We start from the raw sequence: 17,884 nt of genomic DNA on the forward strand, positions 1-17,884 counted from the left end.
CCTGTGAACTCAGTCCTCAGGGGAAGGATTCCACTGTTCCGGGACCAAGGCGGGGAGAGCCGCCTGCCCTAGGAGCGGCTGATTCCACGGGAAGCCAAGGCACGAACTAATTTGTTCCTCCCTTCCTCCGTCCGTCTTTCCGTCCTTTCTCCTTTTCTTATTTTGTTCATTATTACTATTATTATTTTTGCTGAGATCCTACTATGTGCCAGACCCTGCCTTAGCTATTTAATTCTGACTGATTGGCCTATCCCCATTTATTCACCAAAAGCTTGAGGTGTGCCAGGCACTGTGCCGGACAGCCGGTCACAGAGGTAAATGTGACACCATCCATGTCTCAAGGGCTTTGCCACCTGGTTGAGGAGACAGGGACTTGAAAACAGAAGCACAAGAAAGTGTCCGGATCTTTGCCGACATCTGAACTGGCAGAGGCTGCAAATGTCTGAGGGTGGAGCCTCTTTGGCTTTGAGGCTGGCAGGAGAAAGGGGAGAGTGGCCACTACTCCTGGCTTGGATGGGCGCCTGTCTAATCCCTTCACTATGTCAAAATGGACACCAAGGCATACCAAGACAACAGCAACAGCTCGCTGCCACAACCCTCCTCAGATATAAAGGCTCATCTCTAAGGAGATGACCCTGTCATAGAGCAAGTCCAGAAGAAGGAAAAACCTCCGTCTCTTGGTGCTGTTTCAGGCTTCTCTTTGGCCAAATCCTGCAGCTCTTTCATGCGGAAGGGCCCTTGGATTTGATGACTTTGTGGGAGAGATAGGGGAGCCCGGAGCTCCCCCAAGGGTATCAGCTGGCATGTAAGAGGGAGGAAGGCGGATAAACAGACTCAGGCATGCAATGGGCCTGCCTCCCAGAGGTGGGGATTTTATCCACCCTCAAAGAGGCAGCAGCAGAGGCTGTGACCCGGAGGGAATATTGTGGTGGTGGAATGGCACAGTGCCTTCCATCCCACAAGCATGAGTGAGCTGCTACTACGTGCCAGGCACCGTGTCAGGTGCTGGAGACCCCACACTACTTGCTGCCTGGGACCCAGGCACATGGGTTCTAGTCCCTGCACTGCCACTTGCTGACTCCGTGGCATGACCAAGTCCCTTCCTTTTTGGGCCTCATGTTCTTCAAAGTCAAGGTGAGGATTTGGACTAGATGAGCCCTGTGGAGTCGCCGCTAGTCAACTTCCCTCTCTCCTTTTCCCATAGCAACAGAAACTCGAGTTTTCCTCCAGGCATGTGGCCACCTAGAATAAAGGTTATCTTTTCCAGATTTCCCTATAGCTAATGTGTGGTCACGTAGCAAACTTCTGCCCAATGAAACTAAGGCAAAAATGTTGTGTGATACCTTCCAGGAAGCCTTCTCAGGAGCCAGGTGACAGGTGCCCTTTGCCCTTGTCTTTTTGTGCCATCCTCCACCTTGATCCATGGGATGTGAAGGCAGTGGCTGGAGCTCTGGCAGCCCTACTTGACTGTGAGGTTGAAGGACCCACTGTGGGGATGATGGAGTGGGGAGCGAGCAGGGGTCTGCATTGTTAACCAGTTTGTGGAGCCTCCAGGCCAGCCTTGTACTTTACAGCCCCAGATTTGTTTACTTGAAAGAGAATAAACTTTTTGTTTTGTTTAAGACACTGCTAATTTAATTTTTCTGTTACTTATTATCAAATCTAATCCTTCTTGATATAATCTCTAAAAATCTCTTCCAGGTGTACTATTCCGAGGTTGTGACACTAGGTTGTGAACAAACTCTTTGTCTTATTTCAACCACTGTTAGTTTTATTTTTCTGTGGCTTATTGTCAAATTGAATCCTTCCTGGTACAAGCTCTAAAGCCTTTTCCAGGTGTGCTGTTCTGAGCTTGTGGCATTAGGGGAATTCTTTGGGTAGACATTCCCTGTGGTCGGCAGAATAACAGCCTCCCAAAGATGTCCACATCCCAATTCCTGTAACCCGTGAGTGCGCCACATTGCATGGGAAAGGGGATTAAGGTTGCAGATGGAATTAAGGCTGCTAATCAGCGGACTGTAAGAGAGGGAGATTATCCTGGATTATCTGGGTGGGCACGTGGTAATCCCCAGGGCCCTTAGGTGTGAGGGGGGAAGCAGGAGAATCACGAGAAGGACTCTGTTCAACAACTCTGGCTTTAAAGACAGAGGAAGTGGCTACAGGCCAGGGAAGGAGGCAGCCTGTAGGAGCTAGAAATGGCCAGCAAGTAGATTCTTCCAAGAGCCTCCGGAAGGAATGCAGCCCTGCCCACACCTTGGTTCTAGCCCAGTGAGACCCAGGTTAGACTTCCAACATCCAGAACCATCAGATAATAGGTTTTTGTTGTTTTAAGCACTAAGTTCGTGTAATTTATTACAGCAGCAATAGGAAACATACACTCCCACTGGTATATAATGGATAAAATGAGAATCCTAACACCCATGTTACAGAGTGCAGTGCAGCCAGGGAAGGTGACAGACACATGGTCCTCAGCCCAGGGCCCAGCACACAGGAGACTCTCAAACAGTAGCTCTCGGGGAAAATCACTCTTTCTTCTTATTATCTCTGGTCACCTCATTTAACCTTAAATGATAGTGTTAGCTGAAATGGGCTGGGTGCAGTGGCTCACGCCCTGTAATCCCAGCACTTTGGGAGATCGAGGTGAGAGGATCGATTGAGCCCAGGAATTTGAGACCAGGCTTGACAACACAGCAAGGTCCCATCTCTTAAAAAAAAATTAGCTCAGTGTGGTAGTGCACACTTGTAGTCCCAGCTACTCATGATGCTGAGATAGGAGGATTGCTTGAACCCAACAGTTTGAGGCTGCAGTGAGCCATGACTGCACCACTGCATGACAGCCTGGGCGACAGAGTGAGACCCTGTCTCAAAAAAAAAAAAAAAAAAAAAGTAGCTGAAATGAAATGGACTGATAACTAATGGCTTTCCCAGATCTATGCACTCTGAATTTATTTGGTGCCTGGGAAGAAGGTGGTTATCCTCATGGTAGAGGCAAAGAAACAGGCCCAGCCCGCCAGTGGCAGGGGTGGGATTTAGATCCTCGTCTGCCAGAACCCGCTGGCCATGCTCTGAAGCCTTGCTTCTCAAACTGTGGTCTGCAGACCTGTGGCATCAGCCTCACCTGAGCACCAGAAATGGAGTCTCAGCCCCCACCTGGAGCCCCAAATCAGTATCTGCATTTCAGCAATATCCCCAGGTGATCTGTGTACACATTAAAGTTTTGAGGGTGCTGCTCTAGACCAAGTGCTCCGCTCTCTTCTTGACCTCATCCTTTTGGGGACAGTCTTGGGTGATTTCATTTTCTTCATCTCTTTTGGGCCTATCTCCTTTGTTCTACTGTTGGCGAACTCTTATTCGTCCTGCAGAACCCACTGCAGAGGGCCTTTAGGACCTCTTTCCTGACCTCCTCAAATAAAGTTGCTCTCTTTTCTCACCTTTACTTGTGCCTTCATCAAGTCCCTGAGCTCACTGGTAACGGTTTTGATACCTGCCTGTCTCTTCTAGGCTTTGGTCTCCTTCAGAGCAGGGGCATGTCTTCTGACACCCAAAAAACATTTACTAAGCACCTACTGTGTGCCAGGCACTGCTCTCAGTCCCTGGGCTATGGCAAGTAAATAACACAGACAAGGACCCTGGTCTCATGGAACTCACATTCCAATTAGAAATAATACATACAGTAGACAAACAAATTCAGAGAACGTAAAATCCAAAGAAGAAAATAAAATCAGCAAGAGAGACTGGGAAGAGGAAGGGCAGACTCCCCTCGGCAGCTGATTTGTTTCTGTGATCTGTGAACTAGCACAGAGTCTGGCTTACATTAAACATTCAAAAATTATCAAGTTAATTCAGGTCTGACCATTCTTTGAGATTCAAACGACAGGTCTTTAAGTTAATATTCTTTCTGGGCAATTACTGGACAATTTTTCCTACCCAGAAAATGAAAATTTCTCTCTTCTCCATGAAGCTTTCCAAGGTAGAAATGAGAAGTAGTAAATCTCTCGGTCCTGCAGCAGGTCTCCCTCCCATCTCTCTGCAGCCAGCACCAACAGCGTGGCCTGTCGCCTTGGCACCTGGCATTCAGTTATTGAATAAAGCATGCCACGTGGCTGGCCACCACAACAGGGCGTGCTTCCCGAACTGGGGTCAAGGTCAGAAAATGTCAGCCTCTGAAAGGAAGCTGCCAGGGTGGCCTAAAATGGGTGAGCGTCTCTCTCTTTAAAAGCAACAACTCACCCTGGGGAGGTTCTTTAAAAGGGAGTAGATGAGGCTAGCCTTCCACCTGAATCTTATCAACAGGCCCTGCTCAGGAATGTGGGATATTTATGCATTTATTTACAGATGCACGGCTTTCTTCCCTCTGTCTCTGTGAGCTGCTACGCCCTGTCTGCGCTGGTGTCGTTTTAGTTCTGTCTTCAGCTGTCAAAAGACAAAGACTCTACCTCTAATTTGCCATAGGCGTAGAGGAGGATTTGCAAACTTCGACGCCTACAGAGGCCAGGAAACGGCCACGCACGGTGGAGCGGAGCAGCCATGTAAGCCACGTAAGACACTCGGGAGCGGTGGGGACTCAGGGGGAAGTGCGAGGCACCTGCCGCACGGAAGAGACATCTGCTGCCCAGCTCTTGCTGATGGCTGCCAAGCAGGGATAGGGCCCAGGGTTACAAAAATCTTTTTTTTTTCCCCAAGGGAACCAAAAATGTGGATTTTTATGGGAAAGTTTTCAATTTGTAGAACATTTGAGGGCCAGGCACAACTCGCTTGCCAATCACCCTTTGCAACTGCTAACGTCATAAATAATAAACACACCACTGGTAATGACAGCACCCGACATTTGTCAAGTGCTCACTGTGTGCCGGCACCTCGGTAAGCACTCTATGTGGAGCATCCCACCAAAATTTCACAAGCAATTCAGGAGGGAGACACAATGATTATCCCCATTTTACACGTGAAAAATAGACTTAGGCTATATTTCTTGTCCAAGGGAACATAGCTCATAAGTGACAGGGGTGGGATTTGAACCCAGGCTGTCAGATGTGAGCTGACATGAACTCCAGGCCTCGCTGGGAAAGAATGCATCCTGATGATGATGATGATGATGACGATGATGGGAAAAATCTGAGATTAAATAGGCATCCTAATCCCAGATGTCAAGCTTTGTGCTATGTCTTTTTTCTATATTCACTCACTCATTCATTCAACAAACATTGAGCAATCTCACCGTATAATCATTGCTTTGTGATGGGGTCTCTGCCCAATCTCATCCCTCGTTACTAACACCTTCCCCTACCTCCTCTCCCATACCTTGTTCTCCCGCAATAGTATAAACCTCAAGTGGTCCCCTAAACACTTCATGCTTGTTCACACCTCTTCCTAGGACAGCACCTGGCAATGGTAGTAACTTAGTAAATTTTGTTGAAGAAATAGATGAGGGAACTCATGATCTAGAGGAAGACACAGGAATGGAAACAAGCAACATAAAAGATATTAGATGCTGGGATCTGGAGGGAGCAGACCCCAGGTGGGAGGGAGCAGGGTGGGAGGCAGCAGAGAGAGGTGACAACTTCACTAAGTCCTGGAGACAAAGTAGGATGTGGCTGGGAAAGGGGCCTTTGGGCAGAAGGCAGGGGAGAGGGAATATCTGTATTCACTTCCCCACCTTCACAAACTGCAAGGAGACTGATGTCTTTGCATTTTGAGGGAACTTCTGTTTTCAAAGCAGTGAGGAAATCTGGCAGTCCCTTCACTATTTCCCCACCCTGCCCTGGGTAAGCTCAAAATGCTGAAGACTTCATCATGCAAGGGAGTACAAACAGCATTTCTGTTCAGCATTGCCCTCAACATCTGAAAGAAGTTTATTTATAGACTTGGGAGCCAAGAGAAAATGGAAGATATAATTAGTGTCATAGAAGGCTGTACACAGATTTTGGGGTTGGACAGGCTTGGGTTGGAATCCCAGCTCTGCCATTTGCTGTGTGACCTGGGGCAAGTTACTTAACATCTCTGAGCCTCTTAAGATGGAGTTAATGGGTATCACAGCACATATCTTCAGAATTGTGAAGATTAAATAAGAGCCTCTGGAGAGCATCTAAAACAGTGCTTAGCACAAAGGAAACACTCAACGAATGACTACCTATTATTATTATTGTTACTATTAGTATTGAAGTGATGGCAGAACCGTTGTTTTTCAGGATTACCTACTCTGCAAACATGGTGGAGGAAAATGGAGACAAGAGCTATCAACACTAAGGAAAATTCAGGAAGGAGAAAGGATGACATGTATCCCTTATCAGAGATAGAGAGATCCAGGTTGGGGGAAAATATGATAGAAAAAAGTGCATACATCCTTTAAGCAGAGAAAATGAGACAGGAGAGCCATGGGGCAAAACTGGGATAAGAATTGGTCTAGGGGTCAGCAGTGGCTGGTCTCCAGTGAGTTTTGCCTGGTGCAAGGTCAGAGAGGCTGGCACTGGGGCATTGAAGTTGCATGATGGAAGGGGTGGCAAAACAACGGGTGGATTCTTCCTACAACGAGGCTCCAGCAACCATGCACCTGGGATCTTGTACCTGATCCCTGGCATGCTTGTTAGCAGAAGGAAGGCTACCCAAGGTCAAAGAAGTTCAGGAGAGAGTGAATGAATATAGTGTCAGTAAGGAAGTGGGACGGCACTCCGCAAAGGCAAACCCAGGGTTGCTAAGTCAGTGCCTCTGGGCCCGGCAGTAACTAACAAGGATTGCAATAGAGAGAAGAGATGACTGCTTCCCAGCAGGCAGTGACTTATCAGCTTTCATGGCAAAGCTGGGGCCCAGGAGGCACCACAGAGGACCTCCCAGGTTGCAGGGGAAACACCTGCTTGTTACCAAGGGTTTTTCAGCATGTGGTTTCAGCCAAGCTTAGGAGAAAAGACTGGTCAATGGATGCCTGGAGTTTTTGTTTAAAAGCCCATCTCCTTCACTAGGTGGGCAACTCCCAGAGGCCAGGCCCCATCTCTTTATTTGTTCATTTGACACCTAGCTCCCAAGCACTTTCTTAGTGCCAGAAATTAGACAAGACTTTGGGGAGATGGTGATGGACAAGGCAGACATGGTCCCTGCCCTCATGGGGCTTCCAGTCTTACAGGGGAACTCAGGTCAGAAACATGCATGTGCTAAAAAAATAAAAATAGAAAGTTAAAAAAGAAGCCAGGAGCAGTGGCTCATGCCTATAATCCCAGCACTTTGGAAGGCCGAGGTGGGTGGATCACCTGAGGTCAGGAGTCCAAGACCAGCCTGGCCAACATGGCAAAACCCCGTCTCTACTAAAAATACAAAAATTAGATAAGCATGGTGGTGTGCGCCTGTAATCCCAGCTACTCGGGAGGCTGAGGCATAGGAATCGCTTTAACCCAGCAGACAGAGGCTGCAGTGAGCCAAGATTGCACCACTGCACTCCAGCCTGGGGAACAGAGCGAGACTCTGTCTAAAAAAAAGAAAAAAGGGGACAGGACTTGGGGGGCTACTGTAGACAAGGTGGTCAGGAAGGCTCCTTGAGAAGGTGATATTTGAATAGAGACTTTCTGTAGCCACATATTTGTAATGGGAGGGCCTAGCACATAGTATGTGTTCAGTCATGCTTGTTATGCTGGGAAGTGAGAAGAGAAGGGGAGACTGGACATCCCTCTATTGTACATCACTTACAATCCCCCTTCTCCCCTTTACTCTCTGTTTACTATGACTAACTTAGTGCAAGTCACCTGGTCACTGCAACCACCTTCTCACCTGCTCAGCAAGTCTCACCAGCCCCGACCCACTCCTCATCCCATCCATTAAGCCCTCAACAACCAGTGACCTAGACAGTGGAAAAGCCAGTTGTGATGATCCTACCTGGCTTCCTACCTTTCTGGGCTTCCCTTTTCTTTCATGCTGAAACACAAATGTCTCTGTGAGGCATTTCTGTGCCTTTGGGGTCACATCTGTGCTGCCTTCCAGCCTCACCCCTTTCTGCTTTCTACCTTCCATGGGACCATTGGCATTGCCAATGCCCAACATATGGGCATCTGTTTCTGCACATGCTGTTCCTGCTGTCTGAAGTGCTCTTTCTTTCCTTAGCTTGCTCACCCATACTCTGCATCCTTGAGAACTCAGTCCTCCCTAGCATCCCTTCCTCCCCAATCCCTGTGCTCCCAGAATCCCCTGTGCGTACATTTCATGCTGTGCAGTTATCATTGTCTGTTCACTGGGGTATCTCCTCTACTAGACTGAATTCCTTGAGGGCAGAGATTGAGTCTTTCAACTCTATCCTAGAGTCCCACACAGTACCTGGCAAATACTTGGGAACAGTTGTTGGAAAAGAGCAACCATCACCCTTTTCCTCCTCAAGCAAGTTGCTGGTAAGGCCACATTCTGCTCTATGCTGCTTCCTGAGTCACGGGGCAGGCACCAGCTGCATGCTGGAGAAATCCTCTGGGCTTTCTTAGCACCCTGCCTACGTTTCTCCCTGCAGCAAGATAGCTGACCGTCTTCTTTTGATTCTAAGGCACGTATTTTAAGTTGCAAGATTTTTGAAATTAGAGTGTATTTTATAATTAATGTGGAACATTAAATTTGTCCCCCTCTCCCCTGAAGGCTGTTTTTGGTAGATAGGTCATTTTACAATTAGCGGTGTCTTAGAACTGAGAGAATATGGAACTGGGAGAATAAAGCCTTTTATGTACCCAGGAGAAAGGACTGGGGGCTGGCTAGGCCATCGCAGCTCACCAGCAATCCCACAGCTAGTGACACGCATTTCCTGGCATTGGGGAGCACAGTTAACATCTCTTATTCCTATTTTCAAAAAATCTGGTGTTATAACTGAGCCTCATTCAAATTGCAGCTGAAATCCTCGATAATTCTAACTGATTGTAAAATATGCCAAGAATCTCTCTGAATTTGTGGGAGGGTAATAAGGAGAGGTGGCACTAGGGTATGGGGCTGTCTCAAATGTTTAGGATGAAACAGAGCCATTTTGCAAGATTCTTATTCTTTAGGGTCCCCTGCTAGGACTCCCCTGGAGGGTCTTGGAAGCAGGCTTAGGAACTTGTTCACCACTGCCTGCCTAGGTTTCACAAAGGGTGGGCACCCACTGTCAACACATTTTTAAATTTTGTTGATTGAAAGTTATTTGAGTCTATTTCTACCCTTCTCTGAACTGTCATGGGTAGCTGAGAAGCCTAAGAAACCACTGTATTCAGATCGGCGTGGAAGCAAAAGCAGCATGGCAAAGCAGGAAAAGAGCCAGGCACAGAGGCTCACGCCTGTACTCCCAGCACTTTGGGAGGCTCAGGTCAGAGGATCACTGGAGGTCAGGAGTTCGAGACCAGCCTGGCCAACATAGTGACACCTCATCTCTACAAGAAACTTAAAAATGAGCCCGGTGTGGTGGTTTGTGCCTGTCTTCTCAGCTACTTCAAAGACTGGGGCGGGAGGATCACTCGAGCCCTTGAGTTCAAGGCTGCAGTGAGCTATGATCATGCCACTGCACTTTAGCCTGGGTGAAAGAGTGAGACTCTGTCTCTTAAAAAAAGAAAGAAAGAAAGAAAGGAAAAAAAGGAAACAGCTGCTCTAATCCTTACAACAACTATAAAGGCAGGTATTTTTATCCCCATTCTGTAGGTGAGTATAAGTCACAGAGACAGAATTGACTAACCCAAGGTCACACAGCTTATAAGCAAGAAGCCAAAAAACATAACAGAACAGTACCCTTTAAAAAGACTAACAAAGCCCTTTGGGTCCTGACCACTTCCATTTGCCCCTCCCACCCCAACCAGCATCACCTCCCTACCACTCCCCCACCCCCACCCCTCTCAGTTTCCTATCCACCCTGGCCTTCTCTTGGTACTTGTCTCATTCCTTCCTTGCCTATCTCTGGACATGCTGCCCTCCGACCTGGAATGTCCTTTCTTCCTCTCTTCACCTGGGTTAACTCCTATTCATCCTTCAGGTCTTCACTCCCATCTCACCTCCTCAGGGAAGCCTTCCCTGGTTAGCTAGAATCCCAGTATTATGAGCTCACATCTCATGCATCTCCTGTGAATAGCACTTATCAGAGCTGTAATTTATATACATGTGAGATTATGTGAATTGGGATTCAAATAATGTGAATCGGGGCTCAACAAGGGCAGTGACCCTGAAGGACGCTGCTTCCTATGATGTTCTCACCTCATGGCCTAGTGCTTGGCACTTTACAGGGGCTCATGAAAGATTTCACCAATAAAATAAATGAGTGAAGGAATTGTCCCATCTATGGCTGCGAACTAACCCGGAAACGTACAATGCCTATTGCGTTTGAACATGGGTTTTTGACCAAAATACTTACATTTGAGGTTAAAAGGAGACATTGCATTTTGATGAAATATTTCTTGCATTATCAGTCTGGATCTATATCTTCTCCTCCCCTCAACCTGAAAGCGAACACTCAAGGGAAGCTCTCCCCCAGGATCTGTGACAGACACTTTAGATGGTGTGGAGGGAGGAATGTGTGGCCAGGATCTATTTAGAGGACTTGCACCCCTGGCACTTTCTTCTCAGGCATTTGTTTTCTCTCCAAGCACTTTTTGTTTCCATTATCTTTTTTATTATTGTCCTTTATGCGTTCAGTCTCTCTTCCTCTCTCTCTTTCTCTCCATCTCTCTCTCCCTCCTTCCATCCCTCCCTCTTTTCTCTCACTCCTTCCTCTGTATTGAGTTCATTGTTTATTTTTTAGAATGTTAAAAAAATTAATGCTTTGGCCACCACAGCTCACCATGCAGGAAGAATAATCCTTCGGCAGTGTGAAGGGACCACCCTTTCTGAACACCCACACTATAGCAGGCAGTAGTCATGGGTTCATTCATTAACAAGGTAGATTGACTTCTTGCACTGTCATGATTGCTGTGGGCACAGCAGTGAGCAGAACAGATGAAAATCCCTGCCCTCATGGAGCTGACAGTCTAGTGGTGAGAGACAGACACCACATATAATGAGTAGAGGACAGAGCGTGCTACAAGGCGGTAAGTACTCTGTAAAAATAAAACAGCAAAGGGGGATGGATGAGGAGTGCAGGTGGAGGTTGTTGATTCCAATTTCAAATAAGGTGATCTGAGAAAAGGGAGGACAGACATCCATTCATTTAATCCCTAAGCCAGCAACTGCCCTTCGAGGAGGAGATTATGCCTCCTTTTTTTCCAGATGAGGAAGCTGAGGGTTAGAGGGGTTGAGTAACTTGCCCCAGATCACACAAGGCTGCAGAGCAGGAAGTGAACCCAGGTCTGTGTGGCATCAATTCTTTCAATGAGACCACAAAAACTTCATCTGAAAACTTCTGTGAGTTACGTAGGATGTAAATTTGCTATTTTCTGAAAATGCTTGAAAACATAAACCCATGGATCATTTACACTGGGGACAGCTCCAAAATGAAAGGACAAAATAGAGGCACATGGTGAGTTTGGCCTGAAGTTCAGCGTTAGAAATTGACTGCTGCATTTCCTTAGACTGAGCTACTCAGCTCACAGGGGGCATGGACCAGGGCACAGTCGTCATCACCCTGAAAGGTGCAAAGCAGCTCAAGATGGCAGCTAGGAGGGAGGGGTATGCAGGGGAGTCACTGGGTTGGAACTCAGGCTTCTTGAGATGCTCAGGTTGAGTGCTCAGTGAGGGATGCTCAACAAGACACAGACCAGATATAACAGTGCTTATTAGTGAATATAAGCGGGAGGCCACCGTGGCTCGGCTCTACTGCCCAGAGCACTCTGGAGGCTTGCAGAGGGCACGGGATAGGCGGACAATGTAGCCCGATGAGTCATAAGGGGCCTGGATTCAAGTTCTGGCTCTGCCACTACCTACCATGTGACTTTGGTGTGTTGTTCACTTCTGTGTGCCTCATTCAGCTCACCTGGAAAGAGGAAGCAAGGGCAGGGAGTGTGGTGTGAACTGACCAGGACTCCAGGTAGAAGAGCTGGGTTTGGCTAACACGGTGAGAATGGCTAGGAATGCTAGGCCTGGCTGTATGGAAAAACTGCTGGTTAGAATCCAAGCCTGAGGGAAAGTTGTCAGGGTTCTTTGAATTGGATGGGAGGTTTGTGAAAGAGTAGAAGGTTCTGCTGGAGCTAAACAGGGGTGGGCCATTCTAAGGCCTGCTCTCTGCTCAGAGGTGTCTGTTCTGGGGAATATTAAGATCACAGTGAACTTTGGTATACTTTAGAAGCAGAAAAGGGAAGAAAATCAATTGGATATATTTTTTTTCTTTCCTATAGAGGCTGTGTGCATGGATCATTTTTCTTTACCTTTCCTTGAATAATTTGCCTTCACTGTAGCCAATTAGGAGCTGTGCAGCCTCAATGACTGACTCCTTTTGAATTCACTTATCTTATAATAGTGGATTCATGACTCATTATTATTCTTATAAAAAAAGAAGTTCCAGGAAGAACAAACAAATCATTCTGACTTCCGCACCCCCTTCTCTCCCTCTCTCCTTTCTCTCCCTCTCTCCTTCTCCCTCTCTCCCCACTCTCCTCCATCTTTCTCTCTCTCTCGATCACTTGGTTGTCACATGTCCTCATGATGTTTGCATTCATCTCAGTAACTTTAAGAATTTCTGCATCAATCCATTGATAAATATTTCTTATGTGCTTCCTGTGTGCAAAGTACCTAAAGAAAGTCAAATTATCTTGGGAATTATGGAGCAATACTTGCACAGTGTGAAGGCCTGTTAGTACCTTCCAGATTCAGCCCACCCATGCTAGAAGGCAAGCGTGTCTGGGAAAGGCTATTGGCTTTCCTAAAATAAAAGATGAATCCTTTTTTTTTCCTGCAGAATAAGAGGGCCATGGCTGAGCTGAGCGTGGAGCACTGTATCACCTCGCAGGCCATCATGAACTTGGAAAAGATTTGGGACCATTGAGAGAGACACTTCTTGCTCAAAGAGAACAAGGATGTAGAGTGGCTGGCAGAGCCCCTGTGAGCAAGCAGCCTGGTGGGGGCAAGAAAGGAGAAGCCACTGATGGATGAGGAGCTCAGATATTCAGCAGAGGGAATTTGACAGCCTGGACAGAGAGTAAGATTTCTGTTCTGCCTCACAGTAAGGCAAAACGGACAGAGGGGGAGAGAAAACACGGAGTCTGCTTCCTCTACAGACCACATTATGCCCACTGTCGGCTCCACCTCTGAAGGTCTGGAAATCCTTTGGGGGAGCCATGGAGCCAGGACAGAGGGGAGGAAGGCATAGGAGAGAATAAGCACCAAGAGTGAATTTCTTGCTGTCCCTGGAGACGATGTTTCCTTTAGGTGACAACAGAGGCTAATATCCTGAGCAGCAAGCCACCAGGCAGCCTAGAGACACCTTGCTTGAACAAGCTGTTTTAGCATCTTGTTGTAGATTTCATTGAACTCTTCTCTGAGAGGGCCAATTCATCTCTCCATGCAGAGACTCTTAATTCAGCTTTCTTGAAAAGTTCATGAACTTCTATCTCTCTCCACCTACCTGTATCCACATACACACTGTCATCTCCCACCCACGCTCCTCGAATCCCCCTAAGGACACCAGCCTGCTGGGGATTTCAAGTTCACACACACACACACACAGACTTTTCAGTCTGCAGAGGGAGAAAATAAGGGTGGTGGTTTTTTCCCTGGCCCTTCTCCCTCTCCCCCTGTGCCTGTCTCTAACAGGTGGTCATGTATCTTCTCATTCTTCAGCAGACTAGTTAATTTCAAAAGCAGCCTTAGAGGCAAGGACATTTTTTTTTCTGTTCTTATTTTCATCAAGAGGTGAATGAAAATAATCACCTCGGGAGACAAAAAGCCCTAATGAAAACCAGACAGCAAAAGAGATCAGAGGAAGACAGGGTTGTTTTTCATCTGGAGTCATTAGCGGCATCTTAGAAAGAAGATGTGAAATCTGTTCGCAACTTCTCCAGATTGGGCAGAAAACACAGATCAAGTGGTTAAAGGGTGGGGGGTGGGGGGATCTTTTTTGAAAGTCCAATTTTTCACACAAAAGGAACACAAGTTGGGGGAACCTCAAGCACTGACAACTTGATCTCCATAGAGAGCGACCCCATTCTGAGTGCTCATAAAAGCAAGCACACTGACAGCCCCCAAGGACTGTCTACGCCAACTTCCGGAAACAACTGAACTTACAGCCTTTGGAGATCAGTGCAGTCTTTGAAAATAAGAGGCTTACAATCTCCAAACTACTTCCTAAGTGGCCAAGGCCCAACTTCCTAAGGTGGTCCCAGGCCTGCAAAGCTTCAATTGACAGAGGCTTTGGAAATTAAAGGCCAGGTCAAAAGCGGGCCCGGAGCTCCAGCCCTTCCTGCCCTGGCCATGGCTACAAGTGGAAAGCGAGTATCATCCCTGAGGAGAGCCTGGCAGGGCCCCACAGTACTGCCCGGGGGTAGCGAGGCCCCGCTGGGGAGAGTGGCCCAACCCACAGTGCCTGTGCGCATCACACAATCCTTGGGAAGTGTTGCAATTCTAACCCTTTACAGACGATTCAGGGAGAGAGGGAGTGTGCAGCTTGGAGAGAAAGTTAAAGGGGGTGGGCAGCACATTTGGGGGTGTGGACATCAAACAGATGGAATTTTAATCAAAATACTTAAGCCTTTTTAATGCACAAGTGATACAAAGCTACCTCTAGTCTGTTTGCCTTCTGGGAATTACACAATGTTTAAAAGATCACAATATTAAGAATTTGGAAATAAAACACAGATTTAGAAAAGTATATTTATGCCAACCCACCCATTTCTGGGTGTATTTATGGTAAAACAATGTCTTGTCTCTCCTCTAGTCTCTTGGCTACCTATCTTCCTCCATCCATCTAACTAAAATCCAAGGAAAGCAAATTGCCACTATGATCATTTCCCTAAAGCGGTCCTCATTCACTTTGCTTTTCTTCTCTTTTGGAATAAAAGTCTGTCATAAATGTTTAATTAAATGGAAGTCTTTCCACTGTTAATGACTAGCTGTATGAAAGGCTTTTCATTTTTTTAAGGAGGGGGCGTGTGTGTGCGTGTGTTTAAAACAGTCCCTATTAATTTCTTGATATTGATTCTCTGGCTGGGGAAGAGCATATAGTATTCAGCATAGAGCTCCTCTGCAGAATATGTTAAAGACAGCGGTTTGGATTGAGAAAGGGCACCAAATGCAGTATGCGTCAAATAGACCATCGCTCAATGAAGTCACTTAGCTATTCAAAACATGTTCAGCCATCACTCAACCGTTTGCACCAAGAATGTTGGGAGGGGGGCATGGGATTTGTGCTCTTTCCCAGATGTAATCATTTCCGAAAGTGTGGCTTTTGCTCAGTTTGGGTTAGACCCTGGGGCCACATCAGTTTCTCTCTCACCCATCCATTTCCCTCTCTTCTCACCCATCTCCTGGTCTCAACTCCCTGCATCACCATCCCATGTCGAGCTTAACAAACAATCCTGCAGTCCTTGCTTCCCGACGCTGCCTCAAACGGCCCCCAGTATTGGTTCATAACAGAAGCAAAACACATAAGCCTCTTTTTTTCCCCCACATGGAAGCATATGTATCTCTCTGTGCACGTCTATCTATGGGTGGCTGTAGCTTGCACACACAGACATATATAGCCATTCAAATGCAGTCCCTCATACTAAAGTCTGTTGCCAAATGCAGGTTGGATGACCCACAGGAGTTTTTTTTTCTGTGCTTATTAATGTGTCCCAGAAGTACATGCCTTCATCCATAGCGTGATCCCCCAGCCTTTACACCGTGGCGGCTCCTGTGCCCACAGCACAGACACACATGCCTCAACACTCCGCAAGATCAAGGCAAACAGCTGACACCCCCACTCCCCCCTCAACCTCCCCATGCCCTCCCCTCCCTCCCTCCCTGCCTGCCTGCACAATGTCTGATTCTCAAGCCGGCTGCAATGCTGACTCTACTAGCTTCTGGCTGACAGACATGTCACTCCGTGGAAGCCTAACCCGCAAGTGAATTGCTGTTTATTAGAACTTAGGCTTGTTTCCTGTGAGAGACGTATGTATTTTTAGACTTTGTAAACGTTAAAATACACAAATACACACACGCAGCCAGCCACCTCGAGTGATATGTGTGGCTCATAGACATTACGAAATGCTCTTGAACTCAGCTTGAGATCCTGGAATAATTAGGATTTACCAAATAAGGATTCTTAGAAACAACATATTCTTTTTTAAATAAGGAGATTTGCAGATGGTGGTGCGTCTAGGACTTTTGGGGAGTAAGGAGAAGAGGAGGGAAAAGGGAAGAGCATTTTTGAATTCTTCATTGCGAAAAGAGAAACAGCATACACAGAAGCAATTATTTTACCCTCTCATAGATGGCAATGCTAAATCGGATGGTAAATCCTAATGACTCCAAAGCAGGCAGAACACCTTTGACTTTTAGAGACAATCTCTTGTCGTTTTCACCATGTCATAGATTATTCCAATGAGGATGTTTGAGGGGAAGAGGGGGTGGCGGAGGCGAGGGAGTAGAGTATGGGTTTTGCTTATTGATCTTCTTTCCTCTGAAACTAACCCAACCAACCTTGATTGGTGGTGGAAGGAGTGAACTAAGAAAATGGTGGAATGTAAAGGGGACTTATTTGGAGGAGGGTGGGGAGGGGGGAGTGAAAGGGGAGGGGTGGGGTGGAGAGGGGGGAGGAGATGGGAAGTCAAGTACCTTCTAGGCAGCAGGTTCTCCATAATCCGGAATGGGTCATAACTTCCTCGTTCTTTTTGCTGGTTTCATTCTCACTGACACTTTTGGTCTTGCAAACCCCTCTGGAGTAGAGCCAATAGTCGGTTCCCACAGCTATGGTCATCAGGCTGAAGGCAGCGAAAGCACCAACGGTGGTTAAAAGCATTTGAACACCTCGATCAAACAGCCCCATAATTCTTCATTATATAAACACCCAACCGACTTCTGGTTCTCGGGAGAGTGTGTGTGAGGGTGCAAGTACTAAAGCCAAAAAAAATAAATAAAAATAAAAATTATTCCACTACTAATATAATGGATATATGTATGAATAGAGAATATGGAGAGTTATAAAAAAAGGGAGGTAAGAAAGCTCACGGAAAAGAGTGTAAATTATAAAGATCACACGGGAAGAGGCTTGCCTTTTGAGATCAGAAACTGTTCCAGTTGCAGTGTTTTTTTTTTAAAAAAGAAAAGGAAAAAAAAATAAAAAGACACCCCCCACCCCCCCAAGTGAGATGCCTTAATCTCTTTTTCTAAAATTCTGGTCTCCAGTTTCCATATGTGATAGTTAATTTGGAGATGGCTTCCACAGTGAACCAGGGAACAGCCGAATTCTCAACACCATTTCTCATGGTCGGGACCTAGACAGTTAGAGACTGTGAGAGCCGAGATGCAACCTTCGGTCTTCGTTCTCGGCTCTGCGGCCTGCGCCATGAAAATCCTTTGCTTCGCCAGTTCTCTTCCTTGGGGGGTCTCGGCGCTTTCGTTTCAGACCAGACTTCCCAGTATTCTGTAAGCCCTTGAGCTCAGCTGCACAGGTGCGGGGGTCTCGCTTTCCATGGTTTTGCCCGGGCAGCGGCGGCGGCGGCGGCGGCGGCGGCAGGGCGGGCAGGCGCGGCGGCGGCGGCGGCAGCAGGACGAGCAGCGGCGGCGGTTATTGTTGTTGGTGGCGGGGGTAGTGTTGGCGAAGTGGGGGAGAGAGGGGGTTTCTCCTGGAGAATCGAGGCGGGTTTCCCTCCCCCTATCTGCAAAGCTCCTGGAAACGAGGGAGCCGGCGTCTTGCTGCAGGGTGGGCCGCGCGCCTGCCCCCCACTCGCTACCGGCTGGGCCCCCGCGGAGGCGCTCCCACCTACTGCATTACGGGTGGTGCTGAACCGGACAGCTCCCTGCGCCGCCCGCTCCGCGCGCTCCCCGGCTCCCAGGGCCGCCC

General features: G+C 47.4%; 1 protein-coding gene across 2 annotated transcripts in view; it reads right to left on the reverse strand.

The window, feature by feature from the left end:
• CACNG2 (calcium voltage-gated channel auxiliary subunit gamma 2) overlaps positions 1-17,232 on the reverse strand; it is a 141,956-nt gene extending 124,724 nt beyond the window's left edge. Inside the window, exons 1-2 of one of the 2 annotated variants that reach the window (XM_063603437.1) lie at positions 17,094-17,232; positions 16,657-16,802 (exon numbers count right to left, since the gene is read on the reverse strand). In XM_063603437.1, the coding sequence (XP_063459507.1) occupies positions 16,657-16,798 (142 nt within the window). In that variant the 5' untranslated portion in view covers positions 16,799-16,802; positions 17,094-17,232. Of the gene's footprint in view, positions 1-16,656; positions 16,868-17,093 lie in introns of those variants that run through there. The other variant, XM_003821534.6, reaches the window with a different exon arrangement.
• Between the last annotated feature and the right edge of the window lie 652 nt (positions 17,233-17,884).

The sequence above is a fragment of the Pan paniscus genome, chromosome 23 (assembly GCF_029289425.2).
Source record: "Pan paniscus chromosome 23, NHGRI_mPanPan1-v2.0_pri, whole genome shotgun sequence".
Classification (NCBI taxonomy): domain Eukaryota; kingdom Metazoa; phylum Chordata; class Mammalia; order Primates; family Hominidae; genus Pan; species Pan paniscus.